This window comes from Thalassophryne amazonica, chromosome 12, assembly GCF_902500255.1.
Source record: "Thalassophryne amazonica chromosome 12, fThaAma1.1, whole genome shotgun sequence".
NCBI lineage: Eukaryota > Metazoa > Chordata > Actinopteri > Batrachoidiformes > Batrachoididae > Thalassophryne > Thalassophryne amazonica.
Genome location: NC_047114.1, coordinates 33,720,940 through 33,743,965, shown reverse-complemented (window position 1 = coordinate 33,743,965; position 23,026 = coordinate 33,720,940). Strand labels below are relative to the sequence as shown.

The window sequence follows — 23,026 nt, the reverse complement described above, 5'->3', positions numbered from 1 at the left end:
AGCGTATTGTTTTGTTTTTTCCACTTTCCCTTTTGTGAAAACCAATCACAGGTCTTAGAAGACTGCGTCATACTTAGCAATGGGGTTAACCCTGTCTCCTCACAAATACAAAAATTTCTGTCCACTCCTAACCTCAGAGTTGCTCTCAGACACTTCCTGGATCACACTTAGGTTAAGATTCCTTGCTAGGAATGTTTAGGCTAAGTTAGGAGTTCTCTGACAGGACCCTGAGATTCTTTGTGAATATGGGCCCTGGACAGTGGCAAAATGCAATTTATTTGTAGAATTTAAGTACAAATTCTTATTTTTAATCAACTGAAGTTAATGATAATTCAATTTGTTATTAATAGTATGTTTAGTTTTTTTTTTTTTTGCAAATAACAGTTTTATGATAACACTATTCAAGATGTAACACAAATTTTGCTGAAGATAGTCCATTCTTTAGGCGCTGATTTCCAAAAGTGTTTTGAATAAAGAAAAACATCTGAGAATCTAAAGAATGACATATTCCTTAACAGAACAATTTACAGAAACCAACTACAGTTAGTGTAATTATTTTTTTGATTGTGCAAATGTTATACATTCTTAAGAAAGCCAGGACAGGTCATGTACGTTTCTGGCAGAATGTCCCATCTATAAATATAACTAACAACCAACCAATGTACAACAATCTGCCTTCACTCAAATTGGCAGTGGTCATGGTGCATCATTCAGCATTTGCATAAAATAAGAAGTCTTGTATATTTTGGACTTGTGGCATAGTGACCACTTTATCTTTTGCTGTTGTAAAACATCCACTCTAACTGAAAATGAATGGCAGCTGATTGCCTTGCCTCTGTCTCTTGTAGCAAATATGACCAAGGGGTGATGGGGTCCCAGCCACTGTAAACAGTGCTGTAATGTAATGACACCAATCCAATACTGTATATAAAATAAAAGTTGTGATGCCTGCAAAAATATTGTTGATACTGATATGTTTGTGAAAGGCTCAAATCAGCAGATATGATGGTTTATACTGCTGAAGGTGGTTAAGAACGACAGGGCTAAGGTCCTGAGGGACTTCAAATTCCAGACAGACAAGCAGCTGCTGGCCACCAACCAAATACAGTGATGGTTGACAAGGGAAAGAAGATCGCAGGTGTGATCGATGTGGCAATCCCAGGTGATGGCAACATCAGAATGAAGGAGCATGAGAAAGTCGAGAAGTACCAAGGGCTGAAGGACAAACTGAAGTAGATGTGGAAGGTAAAGTCCAAAGTGGTCCCAGTGGTAATAGGAGTATTAGGAGCCCCAAATTGCAAGAGTGGCTCCAGCAGATTCCATGCACAACATCAACATCTATCTCTGTGTAGAAGAGTGCAGTCCTAGGAACAGCTAAGATACTGAGCAGAACCCTCAAGGTCCCAGGACTCTGTTAGAGGACCCAAGCTTGAGGAAAATACATACCACCCTCCCCAGGAGGGTGAGAAAGGAGATTAAAAAATAAAAAAAAATGTATATCAGACAAAGTGGCAAGTCCTCCTGGAGTCAGTTGATAGCTTTCCCTTTCTTCCAGTAGGACCCACAATGCACAGCGTTTCCAGGTCCATCAAAGACAGTTCCCGAATCTCCTGTAGGAGTGTGTAGAGGTTGGGACTTCTGGTCTGGCAAAACTCGCTCTCCTCTGTCAGTCTGGAGTTACTGGCTTCTTTCTCCCGTGCCTGCTGTGTCGCTTCCTCGGCACACCGCACCACCTCCTGGACCAGCTGGGGGCGGGGCTGCTGGGGCTCTGGAGTTTGATGAGGCTTGTTGCTGATCATCTGTAGCTTCAGGCTATCGGCGTGACAATGTGACGAGTGGACAGAAATACGAACCTGTGGAGAGCAGAAGTGTAAAATGTCACCATTTGATGAACTACTAATGAAAATACGCAGCAACTTCAGTCATGTAGCATGTGTTTTATCTTTCGGTCACACTCACAGTTATGTGGTCAAACAGTCTGAAGGTGGAGCTGCCAGCACCACAGGTGGTGACAATGTGATCTGAGTGTCGCTGAATGGAGCCTAGCTGCCACTCACACACGCCATCCTGTCCGGTGATCACCACCTCTCCCTGCGTACTCTTCATGTACACTGGCCCCTTTACACCGTACCTGATGACATCACCAGTTTGACTGCGCTGAGTTTATACTATCAACCACTGTCCACTCAGCAATGAACAATTTTTTCATGAGATCTATAAATAAATGTAAATGAAAAAGTCTTACTGTGGGACAAACACCAGCACTCCATTGTCTCTGATGGCATAGATGATGCCGTCGGCCACACAGCGCAGGTCTGTTTCAGGATCTTTTTCTTTGAAGAAGAGACACTGAAACAACTCTGTGGATAACTTCTGAGCTTGCTGGGCTGCCTGTAAAGGTCACACAGGGATCACAGGTTAGAAGACATAGAGCTAAAACTGCCTGGATCCAGTTCTGGTCCTGTGGATCTATACACAGCTGACAATCCAGTTATGTCATTATTAATAATGCAGAACCTTCTAATAATTTATAATTTGTACATATATGATTCAATGATCACAAAATATTTTTGAAGAATAAAAACATCACACTGACCCGGTTCTTCTTGTTGATATGCTGAGCCATTTCTTCCAGTTGTTTATTACTCATAACTGATTTACCAGGCTCCTTCCCCTGTTCCATGGCAATGGCTGCCATCAAAAGGCGGTGGACGATAATATCGGCGTAGCGACGGATGGGCGAAGTGAAGTGTGTGTAGCGGTCCAGAGCCAGCCCTGAAAGACAGACATCAACACACTATACTGTCAGTACAACAGAATCTGAAATTTTTAATTTAGTCTGAAAAATCTGTATTTTTTATTTTTTTATTTATTTTTACTAGGAGAGTAAGATCTCATGCACATTTTTGATTGCTTCGCCTTTGACAGTACAGTTGCTCAGCAACCCCCTCATACCACTCTGCTTTGATATAAACACAAGTCCACAAATATGTGGACATTTCCTGATCCCACTATGCTCATTTAGTAAATGTCTGCCACGCAACCAGTGCTTTAAATGTCTTTGATTAAAGCCATCTAGAGCATCAAAGATGGAATTGAGTCACACTGAAGCCATCTTTATTTTCTCTCATTGAATACTGATTATGACTGATCAATGCTTTTATTGAGTTAACATAAGAACTAACATTTGCTAAGTATTTAGACTTTGAGTACAGACAGGAAGGAAGGATGGAAAGAAGTAAGTGTGGAAGCATGTGTATGGGGGCAGTGTGTATGTGTGGGGCTGGTTGCCAAAATTAGTGTTGCTAAGCAACAGGCCAGTCAAAGGCAGACATGCTCACATATATCTGACTTGATATGTGTATGTGTGTTGGGGGGGTGTGTGCATTCATGGGACAAGGTTGCCGTGTTTTCTTTTGCTATGCAAGAGGCCGGTCTTATGTGGGTATACCCACTTACATCTGACTTTTAGATAACATATTAGTTAATGCAACGATATCTCAAATAATTTGATACTTTAATGTTTTTCAAGAAAGAAAGTACAGAGTACAGTATATCAAGTGTTTTCAGATTTGACCAGTTTGGTGTGGACAGAGCACAAAATCCTTTGTTGGCGTGAAAATCTGTGGAGAAAACAAACAAATGACATCAAGCTGAACAATGTATTATCTGAGAATAAGAGGTGTCAAGTATACCATAGTGAAAGTACTGTTGTTGGGAATGAGATCCTGTGGAGAAGTATTGAGCCTCTGACATAGCGTGGGTGGCCATCATCCTCAACAACCTATTCACCATGGGGTCTTGTGGGTCCACAGCCTTGTCCAGAGAATCAGCGAGAGCTTTGTTGGAGCTGTATGATGAGAATAAACTTTAAAAAGTGTATGCCTTCAAAGTACAAGTTATAGTCAAGTACAACAGGCAGGAATCTATGTAAAATTTGGGAAAACATGAAGTGAGCACCTCTTCAAACCCTGTCAGTCACCTCGTATCCATGGCGAAGCCCCGAGCTTGGGCGCTGTCCACCATCTGGCTGAAGAGCTCCTGCCTTGGAGGTGGGTGATGTCGCAGCAGTGCCTGATGAGAGAAGGACTCCTGGATCTTGCGTGCCACCCAGTGGTTAGCGTAGATCATGCACTCAGCCACCGTCTCATGGACCTCCAGCGGCTGACGGGGGATCAGGCTTGTTATGTTCCTCTCCTTGTCCAACTGGGCTCGTACCTAAAGAATGACAGTGGATCAAAAACATAAACAATTTGACCAATTTGTTCTTTTGAAGTAAGAAATCTCAAAACAGACATGGATATAATTTAGGCAAAGGAAATTAGATGGAATCTGGAGCATTATGGATGAATGTTTTTTTTGTTTGTTTTCTCATTTTGAATGGTTTCAAAATAATAAGTTGTGAGAGTTTAGTCTAATCACACCTGGCAACCTCTAATTTGATGAATGACATAATAAAACTAGAGTGCCAAGAGCCCTGTGGGTTATCAGCTCAATTAAAGCCCAAGGTAAAATGGCCGCCATTTCTAAACAAACACATCTACGCAAGTAATTTTGGAACGTGAACAATGTCAATAATTAAGTCCCTTTGGCTGCTCCCTTGTTTTGCACTCGGGGTCGCTACAGCAAATCCAAGGTGGATCTGCATGTTGAATTGGCACAGGTATTACGCCGGATGCCCTTCCTGACGCAACTCCATATTACATGGAGAAATGTGGCAGGGGTGAGATTTGAATCCGGAACCTTCTGCACCAAAACCAAGTGCATTAACCACTTGGCCACCACCCCTGCATGTGAACAATGTCAATGACTTGTTAACTTAAAAGAAAAGTTATCGGACTGTGTGAAAATTGGGTCCAAATAGCCAAATTGGCTGTTTTCAGCATAAAAATGGCTGCCATTTCCAAACATACAAATCTATGACTATATTTTTTGTATGTGAAATATGTCAACAACCCATATTACACCCTTGACAAATTAGAAAAAAGTTATCACACAAGTTTTGAGGAAATTGGCTTTAAGTGCTCAAAATTGCTATTTTTGGCATAAAAATGGCCGCCATTTCCAAATGAACAAATCTACAAATATCATTTTTACACAGGAACAATGTTAATGACCCATATTACGCCCTTGCCAAATTAGAAAAAAAGTTATCAGACAGGTTTTGAATATCACAATAAACAGACAACAACTAAAATGGACGCTGCGCCATGACACAGAATTAGAGGCCTATCGGCCGGTAACCCAGTGACAAGAAACTTACCAAGTGCAAATCTTTATCACTGCAAAGAGAAACATGATTCTCTACATTCTACAAATTCAAGGAAATGATCAGACCTCAACACTTTCCAGCTCGAGAGCGCCACCAATGTCCCTCTTTGCCCGGAGGTGCTTGGTTACATGTGTCAGCATCTGCAGAGCCTGTGTGAGCTGAGTGAGCTTCACATCCTTCTCCTCATGACTGAGCTGGGCCAACTCCGGAACCTCAACCTGCTCTCCATTCAGGAGGGCCTGAGCCAGCTCATAGTGGAGCTGGTAGGAGGAGCGGATGAGCGTGCGACCGTACCACACCTTCTTGACAGCCAGAGTGGACGCATCGAGCTCCCACAGGACACTCACCGCATACCTGCACATGGAAAATAAAACATGAGCAGCATGTTTTGATGTGCCGTGGAAAATACATGAGATACTGATTCCACTGTGCCTATAAAAAGTGTTTATATAAATTGTTCTGTTGCATCAAATCAAACTAGAGGTCTGTGAGGAACCTGACAAAATGAATTCCCTCACTCTGCCACACGTTACTTGCATGTATTACATACCAGTGGCAGTAAATATTTTGTGATGAAATACTTGAATGTTTGTTTTGATACGATGTGACTATGTGCTGTGTTGCTGAAATAAATTTCATTCATTCATTCATTCATTCAATGAATTAACCGGTCATTCTCTGTATTGAAATCTCAATTAATCACACTTTTATCCTTTTTGTTATGACTTAATCTGTAAATAAAGAGTGTTTTTGAGAGCAATGTCTTTCCTCTCAATGTCTTTGGTTTGGATGTTTGTGCCTTTGGTTACTTTTTTGCACGGCTTAAACAACAGCACCAGACCAGGACGGCTCAACGCATCAGCACATCTACAGTATACAGATTAACTTGATTTTATTCTCTGACGTGAAGAATAAAAGCACTTCATTAATGTTTACTCCTGCTTAGCAACACATGCAGGTAAAATACATGTTAAATACTTTTCATACCAAAGTAACCTAATAACGTCACTGAATAGATGTTCACGCACAAAACGGTGGTTCGGCTTAATCGTTCAATAAAACCCGCTGGTTCAAAACAGTCTAAAAACATTTGATTCATGATGTTTTTCATACTGATTTTAATGTTCAATGTGCAGAATTACAAATGAAATAGTCTTAGACCCAATAACATACTTATTAACAGAGCCCAATTGTGCCAGGTCAGTTCGGTCTTTTACATTATCATATGTTTGATATCAAACATTCACCATCTCGAAAGTCCCACAAATCAAGTTTTCACAGATAATCTCCTCATTTAAGCAGAATTTATGACTGACACAGCTTAACATCTCTGTGACATATGGAATAGAAATAACCCACCCCCTCAGATCCTCTAATATACCTCAGAATATTAAAGGGTGATTCTTTAACTATGGGCACTATTGGCCTTGTAAATGTAATTTCCACCACACCATTGCCTTACAATATAAAGCGCCTTGGGGCAACTGTTTGTTGTGATTTGGCGCTATATACATGTGCTCCGATGTCACTGTTTATCTCCATAGAAACTACCCAAACAATCTTTCATACAAACTGTTTAAAGGGACATTACAGTGTTGTGGAAATTACGGCAATAGTGTGGGACAACTACATTTTGTTTCCAAAAATCACAACAGTTGTATGACATTGAATACCCCAATTATGTTTTGATTATTTTACTGATATTTTATTCAGAGATATTTTAAAACATTAGAAAAAATGTTTCTTTACCATTCATTTTTATCATTGAAGATCAAAAGTCTGGGTGTGGGACAAGCACAAAACGGCAATATTTGCATATAATGATGCTGAAAAAAGGTGAAAAAGTCATCATAGACTACTAGAACAAATTTCTTAACACACTTTCATTGTAAAGATAACTATAAAAGTGTGAAATTTCCCCTTTTTTCTGTTTTTCATACAATATGATCAAAGGACATAATAAGTGCCCGTAGTCTAAGAATCACCCTAAAATCGCTCCCCCACACAAACACTTTTTCATTCATCAATAATATATATATATAAAACTACCCTTGAGACACAATTCCAAATGCGTTCACCACACGATGAGCACAAGACAACTTGTAGCTGTAGATAATTTCTCTGTGATTTTGGGAGCGATGAGAGAATGGTTTCATCAGTCAAGTTTTGAGATCAAATGCGTCACTGGCTGCAAAATCATTATTTTATATAGTGTGGCGTCCAGTGGGGCACAATGTGATGCACTGTAGTGATTTAGGAAGCGAGCTGTCCAGCCATCATTTGGAACTCTGGATAAGATTTTATTTAAGTCCAGAGATCAAGGATCCACCATGTAGAGTTTATTTAAGTCCAGAGATCAAGGACCCACCATGTAGAGTTTATTTAAGTCCAGAGATCAAGGATCCACCATGTAGATTTTATTTAAGTCCAGAGATCAAGGATCCACCATGTAGAGCTTATTTATGTCCAGAGATCAAGGATCCACCATGTAGAGTTTAAATCCAGAGATCAAGGAACCACCATGTAGATCTTATTTAAGGCCAGAGATCAACGATCCACCATGTAGAGTTTATTTATGTCCAGAGATCAAGGATCCAGTGACCAATTTTATATTTATTTACTTTAAGACTCAATAAAATGTTGTTGACATAGAAAACCTGTAAAGCCTACTTTTAGTACACAGAAAATTCACATGAGGTATTGATAAGGGAATCGATAAAGAATCAGATCGATAAGCAGAACTGATGCATGAGCAGCATGAGCATTGATATCGATAAAATCTTATCAATACCCATCCCTAATTGTGACTCACCTTTCTGCTGATTAAAGTCTCTAATCTTTTCTTGTTGTGGGCAAGAAACGAGAATAGTCCTCCGCTTCACACAGGAATTTTATTCATTCCTCATAAACTTTTTGTAGGACAGCGTACGTGACGGTTCTCAGCTGTGGGCTGGACCCACTTTGCCGATTCGCAAACTGAAGTTACTGCCCCTCATGTAAAGGAAATAATAATAATATCTGTTTGTTGTTGTGGGACAAACTGTATGGCTCCAAATGCTTGACGTGATCTTGACATGCAGCCATCGGTGAGACCAGAGCTCAGGGACCGTCAACAAACTACCATAGCAAAAGGAAACGCTTCGGGCCTGATTTTGGACACCCTGATTTTTTTTTTGACACCCAAAAGTTCAATCTGCCAAAAACTATGACACATTGGCACAATAAATTGTGCAGCAGTGCAGGGATCAAATTTGTGTAAGTGTCAAGGTGCTTATAAGCTCTTCTGAGGCACCTCTCAGTCTCAAAGGCCGAGATAAATGAATACCTCTACAAGTTCAACACTTTCACCACATACAAATACACTTCTGATGTTGAGGCCAAACTGCATCACAATGACACATCCGGCCACAATCTGGAAATATTGAGGTGCGGTCTGAAGCCCATTCGCTCGGCTGTCCTGAGTGTATTGCACATGTTCAAAACACTCTTGGCGCCATCAAGATGCGACGCACATCTGAAGTCTATGTGCAGTTTTTGCACCATCTGATCGCAGTCTACATATTCTGACGGCATCAAAACAACATCTGAAACGATCTGATCGCGGTTGATTGAGCTCTGCGATCGATCGGTCACAGCAAAGCCTGCCGCCATCGTGTGCCACGGATGTCCACCTCCACTGGACCCTGGCCAGGGGGGACAAAGGAAATGTTGATATGTAATAACATGTGCGTGACACATATTCATCGTATACAGTGGGTGTGAACAGTACGCAATCAAACTGAAAGCACTGTGTGCCACTGCGCCTCTCCGTGGTCTCAAGCGCAGTAATGCGTCATAGCACACGTCAGACACGGAGCTGAATGGATCTCACTGCTGTAATATACATATTATTACTTGATCACCATCTAAACTCTGTAGGAGGTGTGACGTGGAACTGTATCCCACGCCATGACAAGATTATTAAACATGAAACTCCAGCACGGAACCAGGACAGCGCAGAGCACACAGGATCCAAACCACAGCCAGTAGTGAACAGCCTCTCACCAGGCTGCTTTGTGCTGCAAATAACCACAGCAAAAATTTATTAAAATCCCATGTGATAATCCAACCGACATCACAATGAATAGAGTTGCGTTGTGCTCCTGAAGTTAGCAAAAAAGAAAAATGAAATTAAAGTTCACTGGGAAGACTGCGTCTGATGCATGGTGTGAAACCTGCAAACTTTCAGCAAAGGTGTTCAGTGGCACATGCGCCCCACACTTGCACGTACGTGCAACCCGCACTCATGCACACAGCTGAATGATCATTCAGCTGTGTGCGTGTGTGAGCTCATAACAGCAGCATGCCACTGGACACCTTTGCTGAAGGTTTGCTGGCAGTGGGCCAAGCAGTCACACCATGTGTCAGACGCAGCTTTGACACATATGGCGTGAGTCCAGTCCTTACGTTGGTTGTACGCTGGTGTCCAGTACCGACAGGGACTGTGCAAAGGGAGGAACACAGCACTGCCTTCCACTCTGGTCCTGTGTTTGCCATCCAGACATTTGGACATCGTGCAGTCTTCAGCGCCTTTTATGGCCGTCTGACAGCAGTCTGTGTCATCTAACTGTTTTCCACATACGCTTTGGATGCCATCGTGCAGGTGTGGACGCGGTCTGACATGGCTGACCATGCCTCTTTCCCTGCATAGTGCATCCCATTTTGGCCATTCTTGCTGTTTCGGCCTGGTTCCGGCACATTCTTGCTATGTGTGATGGGGGGGGCTTGAGTCTTGATCCAGGACAACTTCAAACCCAGACACTCAGATTCATCACTCAGCTTTTCGAGCGCTGCAATCACAGTATCCATTGATTCCACAAAGATCATAACATCATCTGCAAAGTACAGGTCAGTAAACCTTTCCTCCACAACAAAACCACCCACGTCACTGTTTTCCACAACCCTACCCAACATCCAGTCCATGTAGGCATTGAACAATGTAGGAGTCAGAACACACCCCTAAAAATGCAAACTTTCACTGTGAAAAACTGAGTCTCTGCCTCCACTCCACACAGTACTCACAGTATCTGTGTATCTGTCTATGATGTCCAGTAGCTTCTTGGAGATCATACAAATTCTCAGGATGTCCCAGTTAGCAGTCCTATCAACTGAATAAAATGCTTTGCAAAAATCAAAGAAGCACTGCTGATATTCCCGCTTGCATTCCATGAGGACTCGCAGAGCTAGAATGCGGTCAGTAGTTGACTTCCTGGATGTGAAAATAGACTGTTCTGGTCACTGAGCAGCAAGTAGCAGTGACTGAATTCTGTCAAGAATAATCTTTGGAAACACCCTCCCTGGAACAGAGACCAGTGTGGTATCCCTATAGTTGTTCCAACCCATTCAATCATCCTTTCCTTAGTAGAGAAGCTTGAATCTTCGACTGGACTGGGTTGCTTGACGCGAGGGCGTTTCGCTTCAAATCGCAGAAGCTTCCTCAGCTAAAATTCTTGCTCTGGTGGTCTGACTTCTGTCTTGACTCTTGCAGAGAAGAATAATCAAGAAGTCACAAAAGCTGGAGTTTTAAACCTAACCAGACCCCTCCTACCGAGAGGCAGACTGCTATAGGCTAGTGACTAAACAATAGCTCTAATTAGCACCTATTGTGCTCTAGTTAGCACCCTCCTAATGACAGTGCAGCTGTCCCTCTCCTGATGGCTCCCTTGACAACTCTGCTGATGACGTGAATGACTCATTACCATGAACAAAAGACTGAAACTGCTTTGACCTGAGTACCCCATTGTAAACCGGGGATAAAGCGTGTCTCAGACCCCCTCCCTGGTTAAGGCTGGGTTTCAAACGTTTCCCAAAGAATGCCTCCTTGACTCCTCTCTCAACCCCTGACCCTTCTTGGTTTGAGAGGGGTCAAACTGGACAACTGAGAGCCTACACAGAAACATCCTTTCCTTTCCAGACTGGGACAAATCCTTTGTTCCAATCTGTAGGGATGATACCTGCCTCCCAAACTGACATAAAAAAAAAAATTTGCTTGCAATGCTAGCAGAACAGCATCTCCACCTGATGGAGAAGGTACCCTCCAATACCACACATCCCTGGAACTTTCCCTATCCTCAGCTGTTTCACCGCCATTGCGATCTCACCGAGATTTGGTAGTTCACAATATACGTAAAACCACACCTGGTGAAATATAGGGGTAACAAGTGTATTTATATCGAGTTGAATTGTTTTCCTTCATGTACGTCTTCATATGGTGCGCCACCTTTGTGTGAAGTTTCACTGAAATCCACCAAACACTTTAGAGAGAGTTGTACAAGACTCATGGTCAGACAGACAGATGGGCCAGTTCCTCTATATGGCTGAAATCTTTATTTAAGTAGAGACAATATGGAGTCCACTGACCTGTCAACTCCTCCCAGCAGAGAGCAGAGATCTGCACTGAGCGCAGCAGGCAGCATGTCATATCTGCGATCTGCCAGATAGTAAGTCGTAGCTCTGTGACCACGTACAAAGAAAGAAAAAACATTAAAGCTGTGACATTTGTCTGGTTCCACTCCATTTTATTTAATTTTTTCATCTTTGTCTGGAAACATTTATCAGTAACTATTTTCAGATTGTCAGTAACCTTGTGAGATTTTCAAATTTCAATGTTACACATCTACACACAAATCCAATTGGTTCGTTACCTTGTTTGTGCCTCCAAGTCAGTGAGCGAGTCCTCTGCCACAAAGTAGGTGACATCAGCAATGTGAACCCCCAGCTCTAGCACCTTCCCATTGGCCAGGCTGCGCACGGACAGCGTGTCGTCCACGTCCTCACAGTCCTTCGGGTCGATGCTAAACACCAGGTGACTCTCCCTGAGGTCCCGCCGTGCTGACACCTGGGCCGGGTCCACTCTCCATGGCTTCTCAGGAGTGTTAATAGGCATCTCCCTCAGCTGAGGACAAACTGGGTGAATTAGAGAAAGGAAAACAGCTGGTGCAACACAGAAGTAGGCGCTGAAAAGTTTATTAAGGTGCTAAAGACAGAAAAAGACTAACGTTTCGATGTGCAAATCACATCTTTAACAGAGTCCTGAAAAGACCTAGCACCTGAATTAAAAAAATGGTATGGCTTAGAAACAAATAGTACAAACAAAAAGACAGCAGACAGAACTGGAGGTGCTGCGATTCTCTTTGGATGTAAAGAGAATAGACAGGATTAGGAATGAACATATCAGAGCGACAGCTCAAGTGGGACGGTTTGGAGACAAAGTCAGAGAGGCCAGATTGAGATGCAGAGGAGAGACCCAGGGTATACAGGGAGAAGGATGCTGAAGATGGAGCGAGCAATCAGGAGGAGAACAGGGAGGTCAAAGACGAGGTTTATGGATGTGCTGAGGGAGGACATGCAGGTAGTTGGTGTGACAGAGGAAGTTACGGAGGACAGGGTGAGATGGAAATGACTGATTTGCGGTGGCGACCCCTAACAGGAGCAGCCAAAAGAAGAAGAAGTAGTACATGTAAGTACATGTAACTGACAAATAAGAAGTATTTAAAAATAACAACAAAGAAACAAAGTCCAATTATCTCCTCTTGAAGTTAAGTAAGACTCATGGATAGATGGGCAGAAGGGCAGATGGATGTATGAATATCAAATAATCAGCAACTGTGCATCATGGGAAAGTGACAAGACATCTATGCAGAATATATTTTGTCCACAAATGCTCTTTAAACTAATCTGGTGTTGTTAAGGACAGTTTGATCATAAGGCAAAAAGGAGCAGCTTCTTCACAGACCTGTGCCTCTGAGAAAGGAAGGACATGGATGTAGTTTTCAGTCAGGATGGTCTGGATCTCTGTTTCAAGCTCACCAACCCGACCCAGCACCCGCACCCTGTGGCCGTTAGGATAGAGCGATGTCTTTTCCCATGAGTCAATGCGCACCACCACCCTGTGGTCCTGGGTAAAGAAGACAGGAAGACGGGGTGGGGTCAGAACATCAATCAGCCACATTCACGTCACGTACTCTCTCTCTCTCTCTCTGTATACCCACTCAGTCCAATCAAGGGCCACAAGGGGAGGGGCTGGAGCCTATCCCAGCACTCATGGGGCATGAGGCAAGAAACACCCTGGACAGGATGGCAGTCTGTCACAGGGTCACATATAGACAGACAAAGACATTCACACGGCACACACACCTACAGTCAATTTTAAACAGTGGTGTCAAAAGTACACACATTTGTTACTTAAGTAGAAGTATAGATATTGCAGTTTAAAAACACTCTGGTAAAAGTATCAACTTGACCTCTTTACTCAAGTAAAAGTGAAAAAGTATGTGCTCCAAAACCTGCTTAAAGTATAAAAGTATAAAGTATAAAGTAACCTTAAAAAAAAAAAAAAAAAAGGTAGATGCCACTATATGAATTGAAAGCTTAATTTAAAAACTGATTCGTTCTACATGTGGCCCAAGACCCCAAACCCAAAATTACTCCCCAACACCACCTGCACGAAAATGTTTCAATTCTAGAAGCTCTGAAATGCAATCTGGGACTATTCCAGACAATAAACTGCAGTGAGTGCAGCATCCATTTAGTGAGAAAAAAAAAAAAAACAACTTTCCTTATTCAGATTCATTTCAGTAGTATTCTGCTCTTACTAGGATGCAGCAGTTTTCTAGTTTGGCAGAAAGTTCTGGAGGAAATCACTGAAGAAATTAACACATTGACAATATGGTTTGACCGAAACAAACTGTCATTAAACTTAAGGAAACATTTATTTCTGTATGTATGTATGTATGTTCATTGTTAGTTGCTTTTATATTTTATTTTCTGTTGTGTTTCTATTCAGGTTCTTTTTGTCTCTTTCTCTGAAATTGTATATAATAATTATCATTAGATTATTAATATATAAACAAAAATAAATTTAAGAAATATTACAATTTGAAAACAAATGCACCCGAATGTGAAGACAGCTGGAACTGCTTCATGCTAACTTTTAACATTGAAAATTCCATAGACATGCTAACGCGTTAGCGTCGCTCCCGTTTTTAAGTTATAAAATACATCTATCAACTGTTTCAGAAGACCATAACAGGTCGGTTTAACATAGAAAAGGTAAATAATACTCACAGAAATATGCTCTTTAGGGTTTTAGCGGGGGAAAATTAAGCGAAAGAAAGAAAGAATAAACAAAACAATATTGATCCATGTTTCTGATATAGCAATTATGTTAAATATTTTTTTTAAATTGACTTAAATATTCTTTAATGTTGTTAAAGTTTGCATACAGACTTCTGCTGTTGAAATGGATTATTGATAATTTGTTATCCGTTTTAATGATCTGATTAAACTGTTCATCTGTATAATAGCAACAACTGTCATTAATATTTGAGAAGAAATTATTGTCCGGGTCTATATCGTGCTCCAAGTCCAGTACATTGTGGTCTGTGTATTTAAATGTTCTCAGTTCTAGTTTTCCGTGATCAGCAATCCTGTGAGTTATATCCTTCTTGTCTCCAGATGTAGATGATGTAGTAGATGAATAGGTTCCTCTGGTCTGTGTCATGGTGTTGTGATGTGTTTGTGTCCTCATACCTTATTGGTCGTATTTGTCCAGTTCCTCGATGTTCCTGATTACCATAACCTTCGCTTGTTCTGGTGTTCCGTTCAGTTTGATGAATGTTTTGCAGTTGGATGTCCATGTCTGTTGAATTTTTCCCTGCTTTTTTAAGAGACGAGCTTTCCTGGTGATGTCTGCGTTTCTTTTGGTCAGATGTTCATTGATGAATATGTTTGTTCCTTTGAGTTTCCGTCCCTGTTTTAACAATGCCATTTTATGTTTTCTGTTGACAAACCTCATTATAACTGCTCGCTTGTCTCCATCCTCTCTCCTGGGCAGGGGGTGGCACGCTTCAATGTTATTACAGTCCATTTGAATACCAGGAAGTCAGCCACTTGTTCCACTGAGCTGGCCTCCTGCTCACTGGCCTCCCCTCCGCTGTCTTCTGACACCGCCCGTGCGTAGGATCGAGGTTTAATATGAATTCCTGTAATAATAACGTCGTTCATCCTTGTGTACTGTTCCAACTCCGCAACACGGTTCTCCAGGTACACCAGACGCCGGTCTTTCTCGGCATTCTGGATCCGGAGAGACTTCACTTCTTCCACCAGCTCCATAATGGATTTCTGCTGCATTTTAACAACAGAGATTTCCTCAGACAAAAAGTCCAGGGACTTCTTGATATCGTCTCCCTCCTCCGCCGTCAGTGCCTTCTTCGGACCCATGGTCAGATAAATCCGCGCTGGCACCTCGGTAAAGCCACGCCGGTGGAACTGCACTGGCTCCTCGGGCTTCAGGTGGAGCCGCGCTGGTGGATGTGCGCTGGCACCTCGGGCCTCGGTGAAGCCGCGCCAGTGGATGTGCGCTGACGCCTCAGCGCACAGCCACTGGCGCTGAAGCCAAGAGTAACGAGGCTGTTTGTTTTAAAAATGTAAGGAATAGAAGGTACAGATACTTGTGTGAAAATGTAATAAGTAGAAGTCAGAAGTAGGCAGAAAAATAAGTAATGGAGTAAAGTACAGATACCTAAAAAGTGTACTTAAGTACAGTAACGAAGTATTTGTACTTCGTTACTTGACACCTCTGATTTTAAAGTTTCCAATTCACTTAACATGGATCTGTTTGGAAGTGGGAGGAAGTCGGGGCACCCGGAGGGAACCCATGTGAACACGGGGAGAATGTGCAAACTCCACACAAAAAGGACCAGGTGGGAAGAGATCCCATGACCTTCTTGCTGTGAGGTAACAATGCTAACCAAGCCATAGTGCTACCATTCACATGACATCACTTAGCGTTACTTTTTGCCACAGAAGAATTTTATCAGATGATACATAAAATAAAGGTTTATGATGAAAACAAGAGCAATCAGAGATTTTGGATCCGGATTTCACCCAGAACCCCTCCAAAATACAGTGGAGTCTTGAACACCCTAATATCTGTTGAAAATTTCATCAAAATCTGTGTAGTAGTTTTGATGTAATCCTGCTAACAGTAATCCTTCAAAGTCTATATAAAGTGAAACTTGATCTAGAATCTGGATCCAGATCCGGATCACGTCCAAAATTTAATGGGTTCTTCCATGGCCTAATATCTATCTCTGGTGAAAATGTGATCAAAATCAGTGCAGTAGTTTTTACGTAATCCTGATAACAGGCAGACAGACAAATAAAGAGACGCTGTTGATTTTATTATGTCCTTGGCCGACGTAATAATGAGTTGCTAGCTGAAATCTTACATTGTTGTGTGCACATCAGTGGACAAAAGACAGCAACTCTGACACAGAACTTATCATAGATATCAGACACAAGAGGAGCTGAACGTGGGCAATTTATTTCTTTTTCTTTTTCTTCAAAGTAATGAGGTCAGTCTCTGAATGAGTGTGAAAACAGTTCACCTGCAAAACACAGAACAGAACAAACCTGGAGAGCATCAGCTTGCTGAGTGCTGATCCGGATCTTGGGGATGCGTGGGTCCCAAGGCACAGCCAGGATACGCTGAGAATTTCTGCTTTGGCACTGAATCTCCTCCCGGGAAGGAAAAGTTACCACATAGTCCCTCCAGTTCCTCTGCAGGATCCCCACAACACGACCTTTGAGATAAAACAGTTGCACAAACTTAACATATGAGAACATTTTAGAATCTCAATTCAGCCTTCATAATGAGACAAAATCAGATCCCTCTTGGTGGAGGTGAGAACACAACCCAGAATATCATAAAAACACTTTAGTTGTTGGCTGCATGCTTCAATAAGTCTAGTTGTATGAACTGGGCCTAACTGTACTCTGGCCTACCTGTTGGCATGGGTTTACTCTGGCCATCCTCTTCGCTCTTGTCCTCTCCAGAGCCTTCACTCAAGGTCGTGACCTTCCCTCTCCATTCACTCTTTGGCAACAATGTCACAACAACCACATCACCGTGCACTGCACGATTTCGATTCTTCATCCCGAACACCAACACGTCATTGCTGCGATCTTCAACAGATGAGAAATGAAGAAAAGTGGTGTTGAAGGAGGAAGAAAGAGAAGAAAGAAAAGAGGAGCAGTTTCAAAGAACAGGTGAGAAGTGTCAAATTTGAAAAAACAAGATCCAGTCATTCCAATGAAAATTTTGTATGGTTTGCAGTGAAAGAGAAGTGTGTCTGAGATCAACGTGAGGGTCAGGAAAAACAAACAAACAAACAAACAAATTAAAAAACAAAACCCAAAAACATGGTTTTGTACCTGTGTTCTTGCTGGGGAGGACTTCCGTGGGGTGACAAAAGCCTCTTGCTGTGGCCGGTGCTTATTGACATTCAAAGTTCCCTGTTCAACAGGAGAGAAAATCTGATTTAATGCACAAAATCATTGAGGAAAAATGTGATTTCCACTCACACTGCCTGTTTATGTGTTTTGCTCATGTGCACACAAGTCAGGTCACAGCTGACCTGTGATCTGTGTGGACTCCCCCCCACCAAAGTGACTGTCATATCTCCCTGTGCAGTGGTAAGGCCATTGAACTGAGCATCGCACTCACAGCATGTGCACAGACGAGGTGGCTGAAAGTCAAGAGATCTAGAAAAACAGTATTTCTGTTTCTGATCGTCTGTTTATCAGAATCAGTGGGTAGGATGAATGTATTTACCCAGAAAGGATTACAAATAAAATGATTGTTCTCTTCTCATCAATAATATAGACATCCACACTTATAAACAGAAAAGAGGTTGAAGTTATGAACTCAGGTGTTTTGCTCTTTTTATTTGTTGTAGTTTCATGATTTAAAAGTCAAATATTGTCATAACTCAAGTTACTTTTAAAAATAAATGAGTAGCATTTGCTCCCCCCCCACCTTTATTTTGTTCCGCTAAATGATCCGATCTGTGGCTTAAACAATCCCCTGTCCAATTAGAGCCATGGTTTTTGTGATCAGTGAAACCCCTAGCCAGGTTCATAAATATTTGGACATTAAGTTAACGCTTGGGTTTGGCAGTATGTTGGAGTTGAAAGCACATCATGAAAATAATGTTGCTGTTGTTGCTGGTTACGGATGCAAATTCCACATCAGTGCTGCTGTTGCTGGATTTAAGTGCAGCCTTTGATGCAGTTTGTTTTAGAGAACTGAAGGGGGAAAAAAGAGAACTGAAAGGTACAAGGGGTGATTGAGAAGTTTTGAGTTGAGCTGAGTTTTTCCTGACCCCTAAAAGTAGGGTGTGGTTCTCCATCTTTCGCATTCTGAGAAGCCAGCATTTCTCGAGAATGTGTGAAGTTTTGACTCGTTGGGTGCAATGTCGAGAAATGTTGGCGAAGCAAACCCTACTATTTCTGGGTCAGGCTCAAAAACATCTCAATTAAGCCATATATTTGTATTTGTCAGGTCAATCAGAGTATATACACACAGTGGCTTGCAAAAGTATTCAGCCCCTTGGTATTTCACGCATTTTAATTTGTTTATGGCATTTCAAATACAAAAAGTCAATCAGGCTTCTCAATATAAAAATTTCTAAAATGATGTTCCTTAGACTCAAGCTCAAAGCAAATCACTACAACTTTATATTGTCACTTTCCTGCCCATGATGGGTTCATGTCCTGAATCTTGTGTTTTATTTATATGATATCAGGTTGCCATCGTCATGCTTCAGTTATGTTTTGTCTTGTTTTTATTTATTTTTGATGTATCATGGGCTTGCCACGTATTTAGGTTTGCTTTATTGTTTATTATTTGTTTTCACTCTTGATCCTGTTATGTGTCGACGCGGGTTGAGGAGCGGACCTGCGTCTGACGGAACCCAGCGCTAAAATAACCAGAAAGCGGTTCCAATAACAAAACAATTTATTTTTCCACCCTCTGGTGCATAACAAAGTGAATGAACAAAAGATGCGTCAGTCTGGTGGAGTGAAGGCTGGCACGCTCTCCAGCGCCTAAAAGGATCGAAGCCCGGCGCTTCTGGACTCACTTTACCGCCAAACACCCCCCAGGTGGACACGACAAACCGACTCTCTGCGAAGGATAGAAAAGGTGAGGTAAGTCAGCAGCTACAACCAATATCCTTCAAAAGGCACATACTATCAGCAACACATTCGGGTCTGTATTTAAGCTTTATGTAAATGAGCAGCTTCTCACAACAGGTGGAGGATTACCAGTCCGCACGCCACGGCAGTGAGAAGCGAGCTGCACAATTCTCATCACAATTCAAATATACTGCGTAACAAAATACCAAGTTACTATCAACAATTAGTCAAACAATTAATCACCTCTGATGTGTGCTGACAGCATGTGTCCCTCACCCTTCTTCCTTCACAGGCATGATGTGTCAAACCCAGGCGCGGTCCTCAGCGTCTCACAAACGAACATCACAAGGTCGAGTTCCCGGCAATTCTGCTTGAATCACACATGGCTTAAATGCAGAACGCCATCTCATTATCTGCTTCAGCTGAAAGTCTTTAAGGTTGCACGTGAGCACCATCCACAGGTGCTGCACATAACGTTGATGAGGGTGAAGGACTCTTCTGGCCAGCACCTTCTCCACAGACAAATCAGTTTTCATACCACCTGGAGAGCAAAGAAAAGAAAAGAACACCAAATGTCCAGCCACACCCCCCCCCAACACACAACAGATCCCTTAGTTGCTTTAGTCTTAGGTTCATTCTGTTTATCACATTTATTATATTGTGCTTTAGTCACAGGGTTTTGTTACTATTTATTTTCAGTGCTTCTTTTCTGTATGTTCAATTTGTTATTTATTGCACCTTCTGTTTATCAGTTATCTTGTTTCTTTAATTGCATTATTCTGTAGTCATCTGGTTTGTTTATTCTCTGTTTGTCAGTAGTTTATTTTTGCTCATCTCATTCGTGATTTCAGTTATGTTTTAATGTCAGGTTTTGTTTTCAGTTCTCATGTTCGGTTTCCTGATCCTGGTTATAGTTGCATTTTATTCTGTCTATGGTTTCTGTTTTGATTGCCCCTGCACCAGCTCTTGTGTCCTTTGTCTGTCACTATACTCTTTTTGCTCTGTGTTTTCTTCCACTTCCACTCTTGCACCTGCTCACGTGTCTTTGTCTCTTTCATCACTCCACTCTGTGTTTTCCTGCCTTCACTTTCTTGTACTGTGCACAATCTTTGTCTTCCCCGGTCACGCCCCTTCCAGAACTTTCTCTGACACCTGCATCTTGTTTCAGTGATTACACCACCAGTTATTTTAAGTCTCACAGCTCACCGCCAGATCGTTGACTTTGTCACTTTCCAGCCTCTGTCTCACGTCTTGTTTTGGTCCAGCTTAACAGTATTTTGACATTGCCTGTTTCTGACCTCGAGTTTTGTCTTGCCTCTGAATGCCCTTACACTGTGTATTTTGACCTGTGCCTGCTTTTGACTACGCCTCTGTTTCTTGTCTGCCTGCTACCTCTGCCACGCTGCTGGACCACACGTACTAACTACCTACCTACCTGGTGAGCCAATTAAATCCCCTTTGAACTTTATCAGTCGTGTGAGTTTGCAGTTGTGTCCTACAGTTTGTGCCACGCCTGATAGATATAAATTAATTAAAAATATAAAAGCCAAGATGATGGGTCGCATAAGTAATCAGCCCCTTTGGTATAATACCTGTAAATAATCAGTTTAATTGCCAGTTTTCTTCAGACAAGTCAGGGGATGGATACATGAACATTTCCAAGTCACTGAATATGTCTTGGACTGTATTTATATCAGTTATGAAGAAATACAAACAATATGGCACTCTATGGTAAATCTGTGTGGCATAGACGGTTCTCAAAAATTGAGTGACTGTGCAAAAAGGAGAAGAGTGAGGAAAGACACCCAGACAACCCAGAAGATGTTACAGGCTTCTGTGGCTATGAATGGAGAAATTGTGCATAGTGCATGTTTTGCATCACCAGTTATACAGCTTCGTGATGAAGTGGTAAAGAGGAGGGTTTTCTTTCACCATGACATCAAATCTAGGCTTGTATCTCAAATGTACCTTCTGGGAAATTGTAGCTGAACTTTCAGGTCTTCTCTTTAATAAAATGCATCCATCCCCTGACTTGTCTGAAGAAAACTGGCAAGTAAACTGATTATTTACAGGTATTATACCAAAGGGGCTGATTACGTATGAAATCCATCATCTTGGCTTTTATATTTTTAATTAATTTATATCAAATTGTAGTGATTTGCTTTGAGTTTGGGATAAAGGAAGATAATTTTAGATTTTTTTTATACTGAGAAGCCTGATTTACTTTTTGTATTTAAAATGCCATAAACAAATTAAAATGCGTGAAATACCAAGGGGCTGAATACTTTTGCAAGCCACTGTATAAAAAAAAAAAAACAAAACAGAACAAAACTGCACGCGAGTGTTGGGTAGCCCAGGGTTGGGGTCATGGCAAACAGCAGCAACAAATCAAGAGGCTCAGGAAGTGCTCAATGCGAGTGTTTTTAGCTTGTCCCTTATAACAACTGACACTTGACTTGCAATGACACAGTAGAGACCTTTGCCACCCAATGGGCATGATACTATGAAAGTGATTAACTGTATAATTAGGGAATAACCCTGTTGTGTCTGATTTGCGGACGTTGATGCTGGATTTTACGTTTGCAAATTGAGTTTAGCGGCGACGCATTAGTGAAGCTGGTAAAATGGCTATTTGTGACCGTAATCCAGCATTAATGTCCACAAATCATCAGACACAACAGGGTTATTCCCATTCTAATCCAATTCCAACATTTGCGCTGTTTATTTTTCTGTAAATAATTCAGTTGGCGATCATTGTGAAAGGGTGTGGTCGGCTGATCAAAGCTTACCGTCGCAACAGCTTCTTCATGCCAACCTGGAAATTCTGTGAGCAGACCCACAGATTTCTCCATCCCGTCAGCTGTGTTGAGTTAAATCCACGGTAAAACCATCAATCAATCCAGTTAAATCCATTAAATCCACACAGTTCAGCATCGTCGCTACACTAGTTTCTGCTGCCCTCAGGTGACAACGCAATTATTTACATCTGCATAGCAGCACGGAGACTAATCCATTAAATGTGAAATGGTTTTAATGTTTGGCCACCATTTACACAATATTTTATGGTCTGAAATCTCACATGATTAACCAATCAGATTTGCGAAAAAAAAAATGTAATTGGATTAGAACGGGTCATTTCTTTGCATTTAGGTTCCATGTCCACATAGCGTTTTTTTCCTGAGTGGCAGCGTCTTTTTTTCAATTGCACTAAATAAGAATGGAATGTATGTGGCCACTTCACTTCTGAGATCTGATGGGATCAGGTGCACGCAGAGCAGAATGCTGTCAATCCGCTTTGATGGAAATTGAAGAAAAGTAATCATTTATTTTTCACTTTTAAACTGGTATTTTACTGTCTTTGATCTTATTTTAAAGCATTCTGTATGTTTGATTTGTAAATTATACACAGGCAAATTCTGTAATTCAATGTTCTCTTAATTTGTGTTAATTAAAACCGACAGTCAGTATGAGCAGATAAGATTCATTTCGAGCTTTGCTACCTGGACGTATCTTCCGGACTTGATTCCGGTCTTCAGGACTTCAGCTGGCAGATGAGCACCGTACTCTCTCTCTGTGCCCTCACTCTTCTTCTCGTGGAGTGTCTGAGAAATGGAGCTGTACAGCTCATGGGCAGCGAGAAGCTCAGCATAGAAGTCACGTAAATAATCCTGTCAAAAATACACACGAGAAGAAACATTTAAGAAGCAGAGCACACGATGACATGTATCACATAAG

At 41.7% G+C, this 23,026-nt stretch overlaps 2 protein-coding genes across 2 annotated transcripts in view; one reads left to right on the top strand and one right to left on the bottom strand.

The window, feature by feature from the left end:
• Positions 1-255: 255 nt before the first annotated feature.
• dis3l (DIS3 like exosome 3'-5' exoribonuclease) overlaps positions 256-23,026 on the bottom strand; it is a 29,828-nt gene continuing 7,057 nt past the window's right edge. Inside the window, 15 exon segments of the mRNA XM_034182875.1 lie at positions 256-1,853; positions 1,960-2,131; positions 2,246-2,391; positions 2,597-2,775; positions 3,696-3,850; positions 3,983-4,218; positions 5,338-5,626; positions 11,672-11,764; positions 11,956-12,206; positions 13,047-13,208; positions 16,727-16,896; positions 17,099-17,278; positions 17,528-17,555; positions 17,558-17,608; positions 22,792-22,959. Of these exon segments, the coding sequence (XP_034038766.1) occupies positions 1,500-1,853; positions 1,960-2,131; positions 2,246-2,391; positions 2,597-2,775; positions 3,696-3,850; positions 3,983-4,218; positions 5,338-5,626; positions 11,672-11,764; positions 11,956-12,206; positions 13,047-13,208; positions 16,727-16,896; positions 17,099-17,278; positions 17,528-17,555; positions 17,558-17,608; positions 22,792-22,959 (2,634 nt within the window). The 3' untranslated portion in view covers positions 256-1,499.
• The window catches only part of dcun1d1 (DCN1, defective in cullin neddylation 1, domain containing 1 (S. cerevisiae)), a 29,219-nt gene continuing 26,785 nt past the window's right edge, over positions 20,593-23,026 (top strand). The window contains exon 1 of the mRNA XM_034182878.1: positions 20,593-20,729. The gene's annotated coding sequence lies outside the window, so the exon portion shown is untranslated. The remainder of the gene's footprint in view (positions 20,730-23,026) is intronic.